General features: G+C 31.1%; 2 protein-coding genes across 2 annotated transcripts in view; one reads left to right on the top strand and one right to left on the bottom strand.

Moving 5' to 3' along the window:
- LOC122272569 (uncharacterized) overlaps positions 1-18129 on the top strand; it is a 568266-nt gene that overhangs the window by 354557 nt on the left and 195580 nt on the right. The window lies entirely within an intron of this gene.
- LOC107447300 (disintegrin and metalloproteinase domain-containing protein 11) overlaps positions 1-18129 on the bottom strand; it is a 195358-nt gene that overhangs the window by 25687 nt on the left and 151542 nt on the right. Inside the window, exons 21-27 of the mRNA XM_071185601.1 lie at positions 16437-16545; positions 14823-14942; positions 14534-14596; positions 14317-14398; positions 13141-13236; positions 11515-11704; positions 9081-9183 (exon numbers count right to left, since the gene is read on the bottom strand). Of these exons, the coding sequence (XP_071041702.1) occupies positions 9081-9183; positions 11515-11704; positions 13141-13236; positions 14317-14398; positions 14534-14596; positions 14823-14942; positions 16437-16545 (763 nt within the window). The remainder of the gene's footprint in view (positions 1-9080; positions 9184-11514; positions 11705-13140; positions 13237-14316; positions 14399-14533; positions 14597-14822; positions 14943-16436; positions 16546-18129) is intronic.

The raw sequence follows: 18129 nt of genomic DNA, 5'->3' as shown, positions 1-18129 counted from the left end.
CATGAAAGTAAAAGTGAAGTGCACAAAGAATTAAATAATTAATAGTTCATATGAATAAATACTAAGTAAATAAATAAATAAAATGTAAATCATTGTTAGGTGCAAATCAAATCCAAAATCATAAATGAATTCAGGCAACAAGGTGTTGGAAATATGATACATATAAAACCCGCAACTAAATAAAAATTAAGGCTAAAGAAAATGATGTAAGCAAAATAATAGTAACAATTTATAATAGTAAAGACTGACACAGTTGATTAAAATTTTGGTTACAATTGCTAAGGTGTATTATAACAGATCAGGTTTTGACGCCGTCTTAAATTCATGGTAAAATAAATTTCAGAAACTGATAGTTACTAATGGAATCTGAAGTCATGAAATTAAACTGAGTTTTCATATGGAATTGTATGTTTAGCATCAGATGATAGTATTTCGTCAAGCGCAAACGTCGTCATTTTCGTTACAATAAATAAGTGATAAATACCTTTAAAAACGTAGCAAAATTACAAAAAAAAAAAAAAAAAAAATTACGTCTTAACGAGTCCGTCCTCACATGTTTATAGTTTCTCCTTTATTTTTAAAGATTATTATTATAAAGGTATTTTTTAAAAGTAAAGGTATTATAAAGGTATTTTCTTCTCGTTTATGAACGCGAAAAATGGCGACGCATGACATAAGCCTTTCGTCGCCATTTTTTGTCAAAAAATAGTCTTCAGAAAAAAATAATTTCATTTTAGGTTTTTACTGTAAGGATTACGCTTCGATTAAAAAAAATGGATGCTGCCATTTGAAAACTTAGAAATTTTGTCACTGTAATTGTGAGAGCTACGCAATCATTTTTAACATCATCTTTGTGTGCATAGATCATGGTAACTTTGTACAGTGCAAACAAAAATATATATGGACCACCCTGAGTAACTTTTGATTTAATGATCGAATGTCCATGCTCAAGGACTCAATCTTAAGGGTTTGAGGGGATGACTTATTAGCGCAGACTATATTTCACGTTACGAAATCAAACACAAAAACGAACTTTCTCTGACCTTTTTCCCGCGTCGAAATTCAAATTTCCGATCCCTAAAACATAGCAATCTGGGAAAGATGGTTCCAATAGTTTGAATCCTTTAAGGTTGATTATATTTTTTGTGTATTTCGCCAAATGTCGAGAACACTTTAAGTGAAATGAAAAATTTTGCACATGATTATAAAATTTGCTTATCCAAGCATAATTCCATGCAAAAAAAAAAAAAACTTTTAGTAAATATTTATTATTTTTTATTCTTTTATTTAATAATAGTCGGAAAAAAAAATTTGAGTTGTGAGGTATACAACTTTTTACTTCATTCTAAGGAATGTAATTTTAAATGGCAAAATAAAAATTTGTGACAAATAGGTTGAAGAGTTTTTGAGAAATCGAATTTTAAAAGTTAGATTTTTCAAGATGGAAATACACAGATATTAAAGAAAAAATCCTTTTTTTTCCGCCTTGTACAAAAATTCCATTAATTTAAACAGCGTGCCCTCCAGAGGCTTATAAAAGTTTTTTCCATATAAACTAATTTTATGCAATTCAGCCTAATTCTAAAATATTTGGATTTTTTCCTTTATGATTTATGGCGTTAAATGGAAGACTATTAACGAACTCTTTCGACAATAAAAACGTAAGTTCCTCTATAAAGAACATTATTAAAAAAGGACTATTTCAACTTTAATTCAACTTTCGACTTATTTCAACTTTAACGACAAATGTATTGCTAAAATTAAGAAAATAGATACGCAAACAAGAAATCGTATTTTATTCAGTAATAAAATGCTCTTGCCTTGATATTACTTGTAAGGAAAGCGTGACGAAAGTTAGGTGAAAAACACGAAATGAAATACCATAATTTACTCATTTATATAAAATCTTGTTGCTTTGGTAATATTTGCATTATTTGTTGAGAGGTCATTTTATTATGATCACCCTGTTAATATCTCGTTTGATTACATTAATTCATTCTTGGTTATGAGATGGGCCATTTATTGTACGAGAAGAAAATGGCTTCATACATATTTCGGTCCCTCCTTAAGAAAAAGGAAAAATGTGTGGTTAAAAATAAAATTAAAGGGAAAATAAAAAAAAGGTTAAAAAAAAATAGACTTCCAAAAAAAAATAATAAATAAATAGGGAGATTTCGTAAGTTTATGTTAGCTCCCACGTAAGATTTTAAGCGATTGCGCATGCGCACTTAGTGCGCATGCGTTGATTCTGGTTAAACGCGCATGCTCCAGTGAAAAAAATATCAAACTTACGTAAGAGAATATAAGAGATTTCACAAAAGTCCGAAAGTAAAAAATACTAACATAGTGGAATATCTTTTTAACTTTGACTAAAAAATCAAAATAAACATTTACAATAGATGATCTCTTCGTTCAACCAATTGTTCTAATATCACACGATTCATTTCTAAATTTCATCAATATATTTCTACAAATTCACATTCCATGTCCATGTTTTAGGTTTGAAGGTTGGCTTAAACAGAAAAAAAAACAATAAACAGTTATAAACAGCGTGCTTGTAGCTTTGTTTTTGTAGCTTTAATCACGCCAACATAACCTAAAGATACGTAGCTTCTATAATAAACTGGAACATTCGCAGTTGCTTCAAATCTTGTTTAAGGAAGCCAATGTACATGCGCGAAATTTCCCTAATAAACAAACAAGATTAAAGGAAATAGTTAAAAACAAAATAAAAGGAAAAGAAGAAGTTAAACACAAAATAAACGAAAAAGATTGTGTTAAAAACAAAATTTAAAAATAGTGCGTGGAGTCCCTCCACGCGGAAGAACTGAAACTTCGTAATGTGGAAATGAAAATAGGAAGGGGTAGAAATTGATTTTTAGTGAAATCATATTGTTTCTTTAAGACAAACTTTATTAACATTGCTTACAATTCACAATTGATCGCATCTTTTAATTATCATTTTCGAGTGGAGAAATATCCAAATCTATAACATTTACAATGGGATTATGATAACTAAAGTAAGATACGAAATGTTTGAGTTCTATTTTTTCAATATTTCTTGCAAAAACTGCATCAATGGTAGTTCCCCCTTTGGTTGTTGGATCATTCCTACCATTTATCATTTCCAATCCAAATTTGTCTTTAAGGAAGGTTAATAATGTTTAAGCTTTCTGGTAACGAGAAATTCACATTAAAATCTCCTGCAAGGATCACAGGCCGATCGTTGCCATGGTAGCGTTAAACGTTTAACGCAACCTTATTGGAAGTCGCGTTAGAAGTTTCACTTCAAAAAAGAGAATAAGTAAAACAAAACGATTTGTTTACAAACAATATAAGTGTTAGGTAAGTAACATAAAACCTGTGGAACTGAACTGTGGAACCAGAGAGAGTAACGTAATAAAAATAATTCGCAACTGCCAGAGATGTTCTGTAACTTCTTCTTATGAAATAAAAATTATATTATTTAGCAGTTCTTAACAAAGAAACTTTTTATAAGGCGTGTCGCACTTTGAATCGACACCTGACAAGACGATAATAAAATACAGAGATAAATCGTGTTAGAATGACGTCATACACTCTGTTGCATCTCGTAATTTTACTAGTATTTTTTATGCTAATTTAAGATGTCAGCAAATTTTGGAAAAACGTGTCAAAATTTTTTGTTGACTGTCAAACGGACAATATTGATTTACGGTAAATAGAGAAAAATAGGTTAAAATGAAGCGAAAATTTTCAACAAAAACTCAGTTACGTTAAGAAAAGTCGTGATTTTAAAGTTAAGAATTACAGGATTTGATAATTTTTTTAGTTTTTTAAGGGATTTTAGACAATTTCTTTAAACCATAATAAAGCAAAGATTAAAATGCCGTAGCTTTACGACATTTTCACATATTTTTAATTTATTTTTGTTGCATGGGTAAATGATACATTGAACATACATGGATTTCAAATTTGAACAGCCTTCACAATTGCTTAAAAAGGAAATTTTGTAATAGAAAAAAAATTAAGGCATGTTTAAACTTGGCGTTAAGCAATTAAATGATTCCTGTGTCGATTTCAGGTGCGACAAATACATATGAAAAAGTTTCTTTTAAAGAAATATAACCAATATAGTAATTTCTTATCAAACTTCAACAAAACTAATTAAACATATCTCTGAACTACGCAAAATCTAATGAATAAAATCTACTGTACTTTCTAAGAAAAATCTATAAAATCTATGCTAGTTACTAAGGAATAAAAAGTAGCGACACAATTGGTAAAAAGTAGTACCTACAGACAGACTACTACAGTAAAGTGCGAAAAAAGTGCGAATTTCTAATAAAATTATCAAATGCTCAAAAAGAAGTAAGGAAAGAAATAAAAGAAAGGGAAGAAAATGTTATTTATGAGAGAATATAGTTATTTAAAGAAGCAAGAAAAAGATATTTCTTATACTTACCGAAGAAGTAAAAAAGAAAAAGAGGTATAAATAAGAAGTAGAAAAGAAGTAAGAGAAAAAGTATAAAAAGATTAAGCAATAAAAAAAGAAGCATTCCACGTCATATTATGATTAATCCCAAATTTCTTACCCTTTAACGAAAATTGGTACATATGTTACCTCGACAGCCGTTAATGTGCACGATATCTAGTTAATTTACAAATTAACTGATTTACTCCGTTAAAGAGTGAAATCGAGAGTTTATCTAGGTAATGTGGGCATTAACGTTTCCTGATCTTTCAAATATTAATTTCTTAAATTAAGTAAAAATATTAATTTCTCTCATTATATCAACTAATTTGTTGATTTTTTGAGTTGATTCTTTAGACAACGAAAAATTAATAATTGACATTATTTTAATTTCCTACATTGTAATAACATTTGAAACAGTTTGATTCAGTTTTTATAATATTATAGCATAGTTTTTATAGTATTATAGTATAGTTTTTATAGTATTATAGTTTAGTTTTATAGTATTACAGTTTAGTTTTTATAGTATTACAGTTTAGTTTTTATAGTATTATAGTTTAGTTTTTATAGTATTATAGTTTAGTTTTTATAGTATTATAGTTTAGTTTTCATTAAGGAAGTCAAAAAGTTTACAACATAAAAAAATTACTACTAGTTGAAAATTGCATAATTGACGAAAAAAATGGAGCGACACTAATTGACGTAACCCTTTCACTACAACCTCAATTCTCTTATCAGATATTTTACATTTTATAACCCTCGTTGAACAGCAGATCTAATTTTTTGGGTTTATGACTTATTATGTTAAACGTAGCCTTGTCATTTTGAACCCAATCCAGAAGACAAGGGAACCGTCTGAATCAAGTATTGAGAGAAATTTATCGTCGTGGAGGATGTTTTGATGGAACTAACCCACATTTGAGTTACATGGTGAGGAAAACCACGAAAACCTTACATGTTTAGCCTGACGGCAAGGGGACTCATGATCCGTCTACTACTGAGGATATTTCACGTCAGCACTGTGGTCGGTGGTACTCGTTCTCGGTTCGCTTCATTGCAAGACGAACGCTCTATCCCCTGAGCCACCACGTCTCATCTTTCAAATTATTAGTGAGTAAATTAGACAAAAGTTTGAAAAGTTGAGGTATTGAATCCACAATTGGATATGGTAAATTGGGAATTATTGTAGTTAGAGTGGAATGGTTAAAAAAAAAAAGGTGTTTAAATAAGTGCAAAGCATGCAGAAGTGATAGATAAAAGAAGAAAAAAAAAGTAAAGAAAGGAATATTACGAATTCTTGGAAGTGATGCTACTTTTCCAATCCAAAGTTCTTCGATTCGGTTCCTCATTCGAAACTTCAGCTCCAACCTTCGTACGATTTTTTTTTCGTTCTATCTCTCGCTGTACATTGTTAAAATATGCATTTTTTTTTCTAAATAGCTACTGAACTTGTTATCTACATTCGTTTCTTTTGAATGAATACAGCACGAAATAAGTTAAAAGTTAGTAATGGATGCAATCTAGATTAGAAATTTAGGACATTAATAAGTTATTTTTCATTTGGTTTGACAGTTCTAGATCTTTACATATTGAAATTAAATGAACGAAAAATGTATTAGTTAATTATCAAGATTACCAGAAGTATAATGATACAGAACCATTTCTAATATATATAGATTACCGTGAATGACAAGAAAGCAAGAGAATGTCGACTTTCGTCATCGGTGAGGATCAACAACCACATAGTCGCTTGGGTGAATGTCCGAAATATTTGTTAGATTCGATTTAATATTAATTTATTCGTTGATACTATTATATATATTCGCCATTTTAATCTATGATGAGGATAGATTAGGAGAAACATCAGTATTCGGAGTACCGGTTAAATACATACTGGGCAGTGTCCTTAAAACATTGATGTAGAGGGTATCGGGTAGTGACACTTGACTTCGAAAAACATTCATGTAGAGTATACCGAGCAGTGTCACTTGACCTTAAAACATTGATGTAGAGTGTACCGAGCAGTGTCACTTGACCTTAAAAAAACATTGATGTAGAGTATACCGAGCAGTGTCACTTGACCATAAAATATTGATGTAGAGTATACCGAGCAGTGTCACTTGACCTTAAAAAAACATTGATATTGGGCATACCGGGCAAATGTATACCGGGCATTGGCACTTAACTTGACGAAATAAATATTTCGTATACCAAAGCGATTATGTGATTTTGTTTTATATTTTATAACTGTCGTTGACACAATTTTTTTAGTTTTACTACTACTAATGTTTAACTCCGCAGCCTTGTAATTTTGAACCCAATCCGGAAGACAAGGGAACTCCTGGAGGAAGTATCGGGAGAAATATGTCCTTCGTGGAGGACATTTTAATGGAATTAACCCTCACCTGCTTTACATATAGAAGAAAACCACGAAAACGTGCAACGGTAAGTCTGACGGCAAGGGGACTCTAATCCCTGATCCATCTACCACTGAGGATATTTTAAGACAGCACTGTGGTCGGTGAGAGTCGGGTGCGGATTCGTATCAACCAGCCATTGCAGGGAACCCGGTAAAATGGAAGGCGAACTCTCAATCCCCTGAGCCATCACGGCTGCCGACTATGTGATTGTCAACATTCACCGGTGGAAGTCAACAGCCACCAAATTTCGGTCATTCACAGTAACATATATACATTCACATGTGCCTAAAACAACAACTTCCCAAAGCACTTGTGAATTCAAACTTTTGTCTAGGTGTGTACCATTATAATTATTGATTTATAGTAAAATAATTGTGTAGATAAAATGGATCTAAAGAATGCCATGTTAGATTTACATACAATAGCTAAAGATAAACCATTATTTTGCATTTTAGTATTAAAATTAAGGTATCGATTGTAAATAAACTCAATGTGAACAATTTATTTAATTTTTTTTGTCATTTAGGGTCATTAAAAGGAACGAATAGTTTTAATTCTAAGTCTGATACTGGAAACTAAAAAAACCCGACCTAATTACAACTGAATTAATGGATGCACCTTCACCTAAATTCTTTTTTCGCGTAAACAATTAAAACGCTTATTTCTACAACTTGGTGTTTATTCATTGTTAAATTTATGAATTCATCATTAATAAATTATGTATGCATTCATGCAAAATAAATATTATTACTTATTATTTTTTATTTTAATAAAGTATTTTGCCATTTTTTATTCTTTATTGACATAACTATAAATGAAGAGAAAAAAAAACTGAATAATTTTGAGGCTACTGAAGAAAGAATTATCTTTTGTGAATCATAATATTTCTAATTATATTAATGAAAACTGAAAATTGAATGTATTTTGACAATTGAATAATAAAACAATGAATTATCTTTTGGGAATTATCCTATTATTAAAAAATAAGAATTTATTAAATTTTGTAACTAGTGAATAAGAAATAGGCTTTTGTGAATTATAATATTTCTAATTACATTATGAAACAATAAAATTTGTGATCTTTGAATAAAAGAACAATGAATTATTTATGAATTATCATATGTCTTATCATTTATCAGTAAGTTCATTTTTCCGTCAGTTTCTGAAATTATTTTAGCCATTTAAATTTAACCCTTTGACGCAGATGGACACCGGTGTCCTTTTTATATATTTTTCTATACTATTTTATTCTATATATTTCCTTATTTACAAGCAAAAATATATTTTTCATTTTTCAATTATAAAAAACAGTTATTAGTTACTAAAAACATCTGTTAGATTACCAGAATTATATTTGTACTAAAAAAAAGAAGTTTGATTTTTTTTCATTAACTTAATATGAACTAAAATGTAAAAAAAATTAAAAAATTCTAAAAATATTAAAATACAAAAAAATATATAAATGAACTAAAACTATAAAAAACAGTCCATTAATTATTAAAAACGTCTGTTAGATTATCAAAATTATATTTGTATTAAAATAAAAAAGAAGTTTGAATTTTTTCATTTATTCAATATAAACTAAAATATAAAAAATACTAAAAATATTAAATAGAAAAAGAAATATATAAAGTAACTGAAATATAAACTATAAAAAAACAGTCAACTAGTTAATAGAAACATCTGTTAGGTTATCAGAATTATATTTGTACTAAAATAAAAAATAAAAAAAGAGTTTTCATTATTTAAATAAAAATTTTTTTCATTATTTAAATATAAACTAAAATATAAAAAATATAAAAAAATACTTAAAATTCTAAAATATAAAAAATATATTTACAAAGTAACTGAAATATGAACTGTAAGAAACTGTCAATTAGGTATTAAAAACATCTGTTAGATTAAATGGAATGGAAGAAATTTCAATGATGAATAACTGTTTTTCTTAGTACTAAATAGCAAATCTGAAAAATTATTTTTGCAATTGGAAATGAACCATGTTTATGAAGATTTTACCTTGAGCTCAGAAACAAACACTGGTGTTTCATGTTGCAATTTATAACCATAAATTATTAAAATGTTAAGTTTAATATTTTGACTTATTTTGACCTTAATTAATACAAAATTTAAAAAAAATGAAGAAAAAAAAATGTGAGAAATATTGTGCGTCAAAGGGTCAAAAGCAGTGAATGAAATACATAACCTACCTGTAACATGTGGCTAGGAGAGCAAAAAATATAAATACACCTCCTACAATTGTAACCAAAACTATAACCAATGAAGGTGTGCTAAGCGTATTACCCGTGGTTACTACAAAGATAAAATATTTTATTAATTACAAATGAAGAACATAAATAAATTTCAAATAACATTTCTGAAAAAAGATTTTGCACGAATAGTGACCAAAAATTTCTTCTCTCTTAACTTATATAAAAAATATTATTAAAGCACAGAAAACTTTTTTTTTTTCAATTCCTAATATTAGTTCACATTCTCCTTATATCTCGTTCAATTTTTCAATCGTTAATAAAATACTTTTTATTAATCCATTCAAATTCAATTACATTTCTTTAAACTTGCAGTGGAGGACATTTGATGCTAATATAGTTTTTCAAATATTAATTCATTAATTAAATTAATTCATTAATTTTGTTTTATATGGGAGAAAATTTTTTAATTGTTTAATAAAAAGTAACTAAAACAAAAAAATTTCTTTGTTGACCCTAACTAGGAATTGATTGTGCAATTTTTTTTGTTTATTACTTGAGTTTTACTTAAAATAACAGATTTAGAAATGATAGTTTGAACTATGAAGAAGCTGTGATAAAAATTTGCTCTAAAGCCCGTGTGAAAAATATTTCGAGCATGTTTTAACAGGTCTAAAACATGTTTCATACTAACCCAGGATGTATCAGAATCACCACTAGGATATTAAGGGTCATCGATTAATATTTAAGTCAGAAAAAATGACTTTATCAAAGTTTGACGAATCATTATCGCGTAAGGCAAGTTTGAATACATCAAAATCTGTTCTAGCGTGGGAGACATTCAAAATAATTTTATTGTTTTTAATACAGCCTTGATTAATCTTCTGGATTAAATATTCAAAGGCTTTCGTAACCGTAATCTTTCTTTTTATTATATTTTTGGTCGGGGTCCTACGAATACATAAATATATTCATAACATGTATTCATAACATATACAGGACAAACAAATGTGCTTATTTACAGAATCAAATGGCTATATCGCAGCTATTACAATTGATTCATGCTTGGCAAAGTAGGAGAAGGGATTGAAGAACACCTTAAAAAAATGGCAGGCATTTTGCCACAATGGATCAACGAGGTCTTTCAGTGAATGGTGCTCTTCGAATGATCCCATAAAAAGAAGTTGGAAAAATCTGGTGAACTTGGTGGCCAAGAAATTCTTGAAAACTTGGTAGTAATGTGTTAGTGCACCATCCTGCTGTCGCCACACAAATTACATCGGGGACATTCTGAAGCGATTTCGGTAAAACATTTTAAAGAAAATTGTAATTGAAAAACGAATATTGACTTACAGAATATTGTATCGCAGCGAAGAAGCGTTGATTTTGAAAATAAACATCTTTTTTCATCCCTGTCAATCTTTACGTTTTTGTCTTAAACACGTCCCGATATTCTTATACGATAAAATGCATGTTTTTGTATGCTCGCTCACCCACCCTCTCTTATGTTTGTCCGATGATTGTAGATTCATCCTGATTATGCATTTTATACGTGAGAAACATTTCCAATAAATTATTTTTAACCAACTATTCAGCTAATGGTTATAATTGTTTGCATTATGTTAAAAAAATTTAACATCTGTAGAGGGTTAAAATCAGATAGATTGTAGACTTTTTTCATTGTTTTTAATATTATTAGAGGTTGAGAATTAAACAGTTTTTTCCCACTGCTTTTAATATCATTAGAAAATAAGAATCGGATGGATTGTTTGCTTTCTTCATTGTTTTTAATATCATTAGGGGATTAAAATAAGATTCAGTGTACGTTTTTTCCACTGTTTTTAATATCATAAGAAGATGAGATTCATATAGATTGTTTTCTTTACTGTTAACATCATTAGGGGGTCAAAATCAGATATATTGTTTGGTTTCTTCATTGTTTTTAATAAGATTAGGGGATTAAAATCAGATGTATTGTAGTTTTTCTTTCATTGTTTTTCACATCATTAGGGGGTGAGAATTAGATTGTTTTTTTTTTCATTGTTTTTAATATCATCATAGGGTTAAAATAAGATAGATTGTACGATTTTTTCATTGTTTTTAATATCATCAGGTGGTTCAAAACAGATATATTGCTTTTTTTCATTGTTTTTAATATCATTGGATGGTTAAAATCAGATAGATTGCTTTTTTTATTGTTTTTAATATCATTGGAGGGTTGAAATCAGTTAGATTGCCTTTTTTTATTGTTTTTAATATCATTGGAGGGTTAAAATCAGATAGATTGCTTTTTTCATTGTTTTTAATATCATTGGAGGGTTAAAATCAGATAGATTGCTTTTTTCAGTGTTTTTAATATCAGTAGAGAGTGAGTGAAAACCAGATAGTTTGTGTGTTTATGTATGTAGTGGAGCAAGATCAGGAGAGTACTGACCAACGAAGGAGTTCCTGACAGTTTTGTTCTTCCAGTCAGCGATCATGGTTGTGGTGGGGGAATCGGGAGTTGGAAAGAAGTTAGGGATGGGTTGAAAGTCTTCCGGGTGTGTCCTCTCGTCTGCTCGCTGGCTGCAATCGTATCCTGTCCATCCTCGATCACAGTAACAACTGTTCAGATTCGAGCACACCTGTGCAAAATAAATATGTACTCGTAGAATTCTCTTAAAAAATAAAGGGCAAAAATTAAACAAACTAAGATTTGCAAATTAATATTCGATCGAAAAAAAGGCTATCGATATCTGTTAATCATAAGCGGGGATCTGTCCAGACATTTTCTGAAAGGAAAAATTTTCGTGAAATTGTGAAAAAATTACTCACATTCTTTCAACCAGGGTCCGCTTTTATGAATTTGTGCAAATAGGGTCCGTTATTGCAAAAAAAAACTTTTTCAATGAGTTTTTAAATTGTAAAGACATACAAGATTATGCTCAACACTGTAAAATTATAATTAAAAAAATTAAATTTCAAAAAATAAACAACAATTGCTGCTTCTAAATTAGAGATGGAACATACAAATATTTGGTATTTAGCCTATACTGCTGAACGCAGAATATTAATTTCGGACGAATAATGGAAGAATTGTCTGCCGAAGACAAAACTTAATTCGTTTACATTCATCTTTCTTGTTTTCTGCCCTAGAAAGGGTTTATTCGATTAACAAAATAATAATGAAGATAAACAAATTTGTGAAGGGTCCGATTAAAAGAAAAATCATTTTGTGAAGGGTCCGTTTTTAGGTTAAAATATTTTGTGAAGGGTCCGTTTTTAAGTTAAAATATTTTGTGAAGGGTCCGTTAACGGACCCAAATTTCTTCTAAACAGACCCCTGATTAGTGAGTATTAAATGATTTGTTGACACCCAGAACGTCGATCATGGCTGCCTAGTATGCATGGAGCGTATAACAAACTGGATTTTAAATAGTCATATAGTAAAACAGTACTGCAAAAGTATTATAAGATGACGAGTAAATAAATTATTCGGTAGTTTTAACTGCCTGGGTGCTGGACTCATGTTTGTGAGATCCCAGCCGACTCCCCGTGAAGTAAATGGTGCGCGTTAAATCTGTCGGGTCACAAAATCCTCCATGTTCTCATAGCAAACCTTTGGAGGTACTGAAATGGAGATCGATCGTTCTCTAGTCAGGTCAAAATTACGATCTGTAGATGAATGGGTTCGCTGTTTAAACGAGTGTGACGTATATGTGGGGCAGTATTCGAAATCTTGGCAATAGATGGCGCCATTGGAAAACAAGAACAATCGCCTGAGACAACAACAATAACAACAGGTAGCGCCATCAATGCTTAGCTTTATACGATCTTCCATCTCTATAAGAATATGCAGGTAGTAAGAACGGGCACGAATTGAGCTTTTTTATTTCATAAGTTGCTTAAAGTGATCCAGTTGTCACTAAGAGCACATAATGATTACCAGTAATCGTGGATATTTTAATATTTATTGGGAATTGAGCATAAAAACAGGCTTCGGCAATTTATTAAGGTAACACATAGAATAGGTATAAGGAAAGAATTTTTTGATAAGGAACGGAATAAAGGAATAAATTACCCCGTGCCCTGAACAAACATGTGACATGTGTGATGACGGACAGCTTCCAGGTTCAATAAACATGGTAACGCTGACGCAAGTTTGGTTGACGCATACCTGCAAGGAAATAAAAAAAAAAATCAGAAAAACTTCGTGTGAGATTGTGGGATAAAATAAAAGAAAGTTTTTCATTTAATCTGCAACTTTAATTAAATAGTATGTTGAAGAGTGCCCTAAATTCGACCAATTCTAAAAAAATTGAGGAACAGAAAATAATTAGTAAAAATAAAATTAGTATATATAATTAGTAAAAATAAAAATATAATTAGTAATATAATTAGTAAAGTATAATTAGTAAAATATAATTAGTAAAATAATTAGTCTAAATAATAGTTAAAAAGGTATTTCTTGTAGAAAATGACATGAGACAGGGCATCATTTTTTCCTCTCGGAGTTATGGGTTATGATTCAAAATTATTTCGTGCAGATGGCGCTGCAGATAGTGAACGTGTAAATTAAGGAACAATAATTGAAAATTAAAAATCTTTTAACAGCTTCCCTGATTATCCTGAGTATTATTTTGTTCTATCACGTTTTTACTCGGTCGATAACATAATCTGCTGTAATTGCCAAGTTTGATTTGGGAGTTTTGCTGTTGGACTGTGCGATTGTATACATACAATGGTTGCTGAATTTACATAGCAATAAGAGTAAAAAAATAAAAATAATGGTGTATTCCTTTATTGGCGTTTGAAACTTTATATTGTCCCCTGTTTTAAGAACTATCATGCAAAGACTAATATTTCATTTGCCCTAGTTAACTCGGGATAGTAAACTGATTTTAAATTAAATGTTTCTTACACATAAAAAAAATGATGCTTTGTTTTAGTTCCGTGTATTTATTAATAAAATATGTTGGCATTTTTTCCTTTAAAATAATTGGTAAAGGAAGTGGTTAAAGAATCACTTTACAATATATCTGAAACACTTGCAATCTCACGTGACATGAGTTTTTATTTATAGGTTTATTGCCGTCAACGCCATCTGTCGAAAATTTTATAACTGAACTTAGGTGTTCTGTAAGGAAAAATGAATTCACATCAAGAACTATAACAATAACTGCTTTAAATTTTTGAGCACTGTCAGTTTAATTTTGGGCAAACTGTATAGCGAAAATACATATATGAAACAATTTACCCTGTCTTCAGCGCACTTTGTACCGTCTTTTACCATGCCCAAATCAGGAATATCGGTAACACTTAGAGTACCTCCGCTGATCCTAGAGGAAGAAAAAAGAGAAAAACGACGAAATATTATAAATAAGTTTTATTTACTTATAATAAGATATATATATATATATATATATATATATATATGGGAAAAGGGTTTCATTAGAAAGAAAAGAAGTACTTACGGAATATTGTATCCAGAATTTCTAGATTTATTATTATGTGAAGTGTCAAATTTTTGGACAGCTCTAAAAAGAAGACATTGTATATAAGTATAACTATGTTTTAAATTCATGATGGAATATTAATAAAATTAATAAATATGGCTTATTCAACTGAATTGTTCACAAATAATTTTAAGCCTAGAGTTATTTTTTATAATAAGAATTCTTATTAGTCAATAAACTTAGCAAGTAACTTAGTAAGATACATAAAAAACCAGTTAACGTCTCTAGCATCACAAAACCTACTCACTTGCATTCGTATTCCGAACCTCCCAGGTACACTATTGTTCTCGAATACTGTTTGTCCATACCAGGCACAAGGGGTGTTCTCGAACCTCTCTGGCATTGCAATGACCCGCAACGAACGTTTCTAGAAGATTAAACATCCCAAGGTTATACAAAACGGATTAAAAGCAATATAAAACCGAACAATTCAGGGAATTCTTCTAAATAACTTAATTTTTAATGATAACCCAAGTCAAAATTCACGATGGTCCAACATCATTTGATGGTCACCATCATCTAACGTTTCCCTTTACTTGTTCATGGTTTCTGATATGAATTCCATCATTCTATGATGGAAAATGCTACTTCAATACTATGATGGTTAACCATCAAAAGAACTATCATGGACCAATAATCCATGATGATCCGTGATGTTTCATGATAGTTCCAACTATATATTTCCAAGATGGGAATTTTTGATGGTTCAACATGAACAAACCATCAAAACAAGTTGCTATTCTTAAGTTGGACCATCATAAATTAGTCCGAATTCCTAAATTGGAGTGATTGTTACTTATGTTGGTTACCATCAAAAAGTATAATGGTTTATGATGAACTTACCATCAGGCGACCACTACAGTTTGTCTATATAAAAAACTCCACTGACCGCTGGTCTGGTGGAATAGTGGTGGTGACTATGGTTACGAGATTTTACTATTTCAAGTAGAGATGTTGGATCATTATTTTGGGATAGGTTTTGGCTCGGGCGGATGAGAGAAAGGGACTCCCCTCTTTAAAATGCGCTATTTCTTGTTTCCATAGCAACAGACGGCTTCAGACTTCATGGCGAGGGGAGTTCTTTCTATAGACGAACCATAGCAGAGTTGTCGGTGACTTAAAAAAAAATATTCCGCTATTATTAAGAGCTCTGCGGCATATTTAAAAAGAATGCACCTTTTGTTGACCACATATTTAAAATGACCCCCTATTTCCTTTCATTACAGTTTACTATTGAAATCAATATTCAGTGTTATCGATAGTGTCGAAAACTATTTCATTCCTTTTACTTGCATTTTACTAGAAGTTCTATGATCATTGGGTAAGAGTTGCCTACTCTGGATGTTTATTTTAATGTCGAAATACCACTGGAGTAAGTAATTAAGAGAATTTGCAGACTGGGTCTATTATCTCTAGAACTACTGGACCGATTTTATTGACATTTGATATGTACGTACATTGATACAATACAAAACAAATAACCATTCAACAATTGTAATGCACACTCGTGATCGCGCGTAACTCTCGTTGGAGTCAGAAGGTATGAAATAGGCCAATTGCAACAGGAAATGATTAACTGCCTTATTTCAACTATGAAATCACGCCGAAAGGACTGCATATCTGTAAGAGGGGACCCTACCCCCTATAAACCCATTTTTGTCTTGTTTATTCTGCAACCGATGCTTCATACCTTCCGACTCCAACGAGTGTCACGAGTGTGTATTACAATTGTTGAATGTTTATTTGTTTTGTATCGTATCAATGTATGTACATATCCTTAAAATCGGTTCAGTAGTTGTAGAGACCAGTATCAACGTGAAAGAGATTATTTTAAGGTTGAATCTAGGGAAGGAAGACTTACTCTTCGGAACATTTGATATATCCTCCGTGACCATCTGTCCCACAGTTTCCATTCAGGCTTCCCTGCGTATTGAAACGGACAAAACACTCCTTCTCCGATACGACAGCACCTGGTGGTGGACACACAAAACATTAACTACTTACAAATCGGTAATGATTACAAGCAATCAAAATAGCTACTACAAACTAGCAGTATCAAATGAAATACAGTAAACATTTAGGTACGATTGGACATAAAATATTTGAAGGTACTACTGCTAGAGGGCCAAGGACTACTGTGCCCATCTCAGTTTTCTTGACCTTGTGCTCCGTGGTGCAGGAACGGATGTTCCGATTAGGTAGTCAGCCGAACTCGGAAACCCCAGTGTTTAGTTCCCAAGTATGATTGGTACTCACTTTATCGAGCCACTGAAAGGATGAAAGGCTGAGTCAACCGTGCCCTGCCGAGGATCGAACCCAGGATCTGTGACGCGAGAGATCGAAGCGCCACCACTGAGACACTGAGCTTCCGGTATGTATGTACAGTGGGCCAAAAAAAAAACGAACCACTCTGAATAACTTTTGAAAAAATGATTCAAGAACAGTGTGTAGACATTCCAACAAGACGGAGCTCCGTCGCAAGCAGACCAAAGCAATTCAAATCGGGTGGCAGTAAAATTTTTCCGACATAATTTTCAGATCAGAATTGCAAGAGGCAAAGGTTAATGCAAATCATCGCACGAGTATTGAGGCATTAAAAACATGCATTAATGGGGCAAATCATTTATGAATCACAATCGTGCTAAAATAGCAAAATCTCTGCATAACAAAAAAAAAGAAGAAATTGTTTTGAGTAAAGTGTATATTTGTTATGAAAAAACAACATATTTATGTAAAAGCAAAGCTTCGTTGTTTTCCAAAGTATGGTCATTCTTTTAAAATCCTATGTAAATAAGTCAAAAATTTATGCCTGTAAATTTCCTTATTCAAATGACAATCATAATGATTTTTAGTAAAAAAAGAATTATTACAGTATTTCTCATCTCTTTATAAGCCATAATATTTTTGTACTTTCTTTTTTCAAATGCTTTATAAGTAAACATTGTGAATTAAAATGCGTCACAGGAATATCAGGGTTAATATATAAAATTGGAGACTTTTTGTTTGCGTGTTCAAATTCGTTAAAAAACTTTTAACTCTGCAAGTTTCGATTAAGTAGTTATATGTAAAAGGCACCCCCTTATAGTGCGCATGCTCCAGGTCTGGTGAAATGCACCCGTGAAAAAATATCAAACTTACGTAAGGGAAAAATAAGAGATTTTGCAAAAATCGGTAAGTTAAAAACATTGAGCCGTGGTGGTTCAGGAGATAGAGCGCTCTAGGTGACCCAGGTTTGACCCTGGAATCGATTTGAAATCCTCACCCAGCTCGCACCGACCCTATTTCTGACACAAAATATCATCAGTGGTAGAGGGATTATGGGTTAGAGTTCCCTTGCCGTCAGGCTAACCATGGGAGGTTTTCGTGGGTTTTCTCTCCATGCAACGCAAATGCGGGTTAATTCCATCAAGACCTCCACGAAGGCCAATTTCTCCCAATGCTTGGTCCAGTAGTTCTCTTGTCTTCTGGATCGGGTTCAAAATTTCAAAACTAAGTAAATGGTGACAGAATGGTAGTGACGTTCAATCTGTCGAGTCCGAAGGTACTCGATGTTC

This window comes from Parasteatoda tepidariorum, chromosome 9 (assembly GCF_043381705.1).
Source record: "Parasteatoda tepidariorum isolate YZ-2023 chromosome 9, CAS_Ptep_4.0, whole genome shotgun sequence".
NCBI lineage: Eukaryota > Metazoa > Arthropoda > Arachnida > Araneae > Theridiidae > Parasteatoda > Parasteatoda tepidariorum.
Note: the sequence above shows the minus strand (reverse complement) of the source record. Positions and strands in the feature narration are given on the sequence as shown.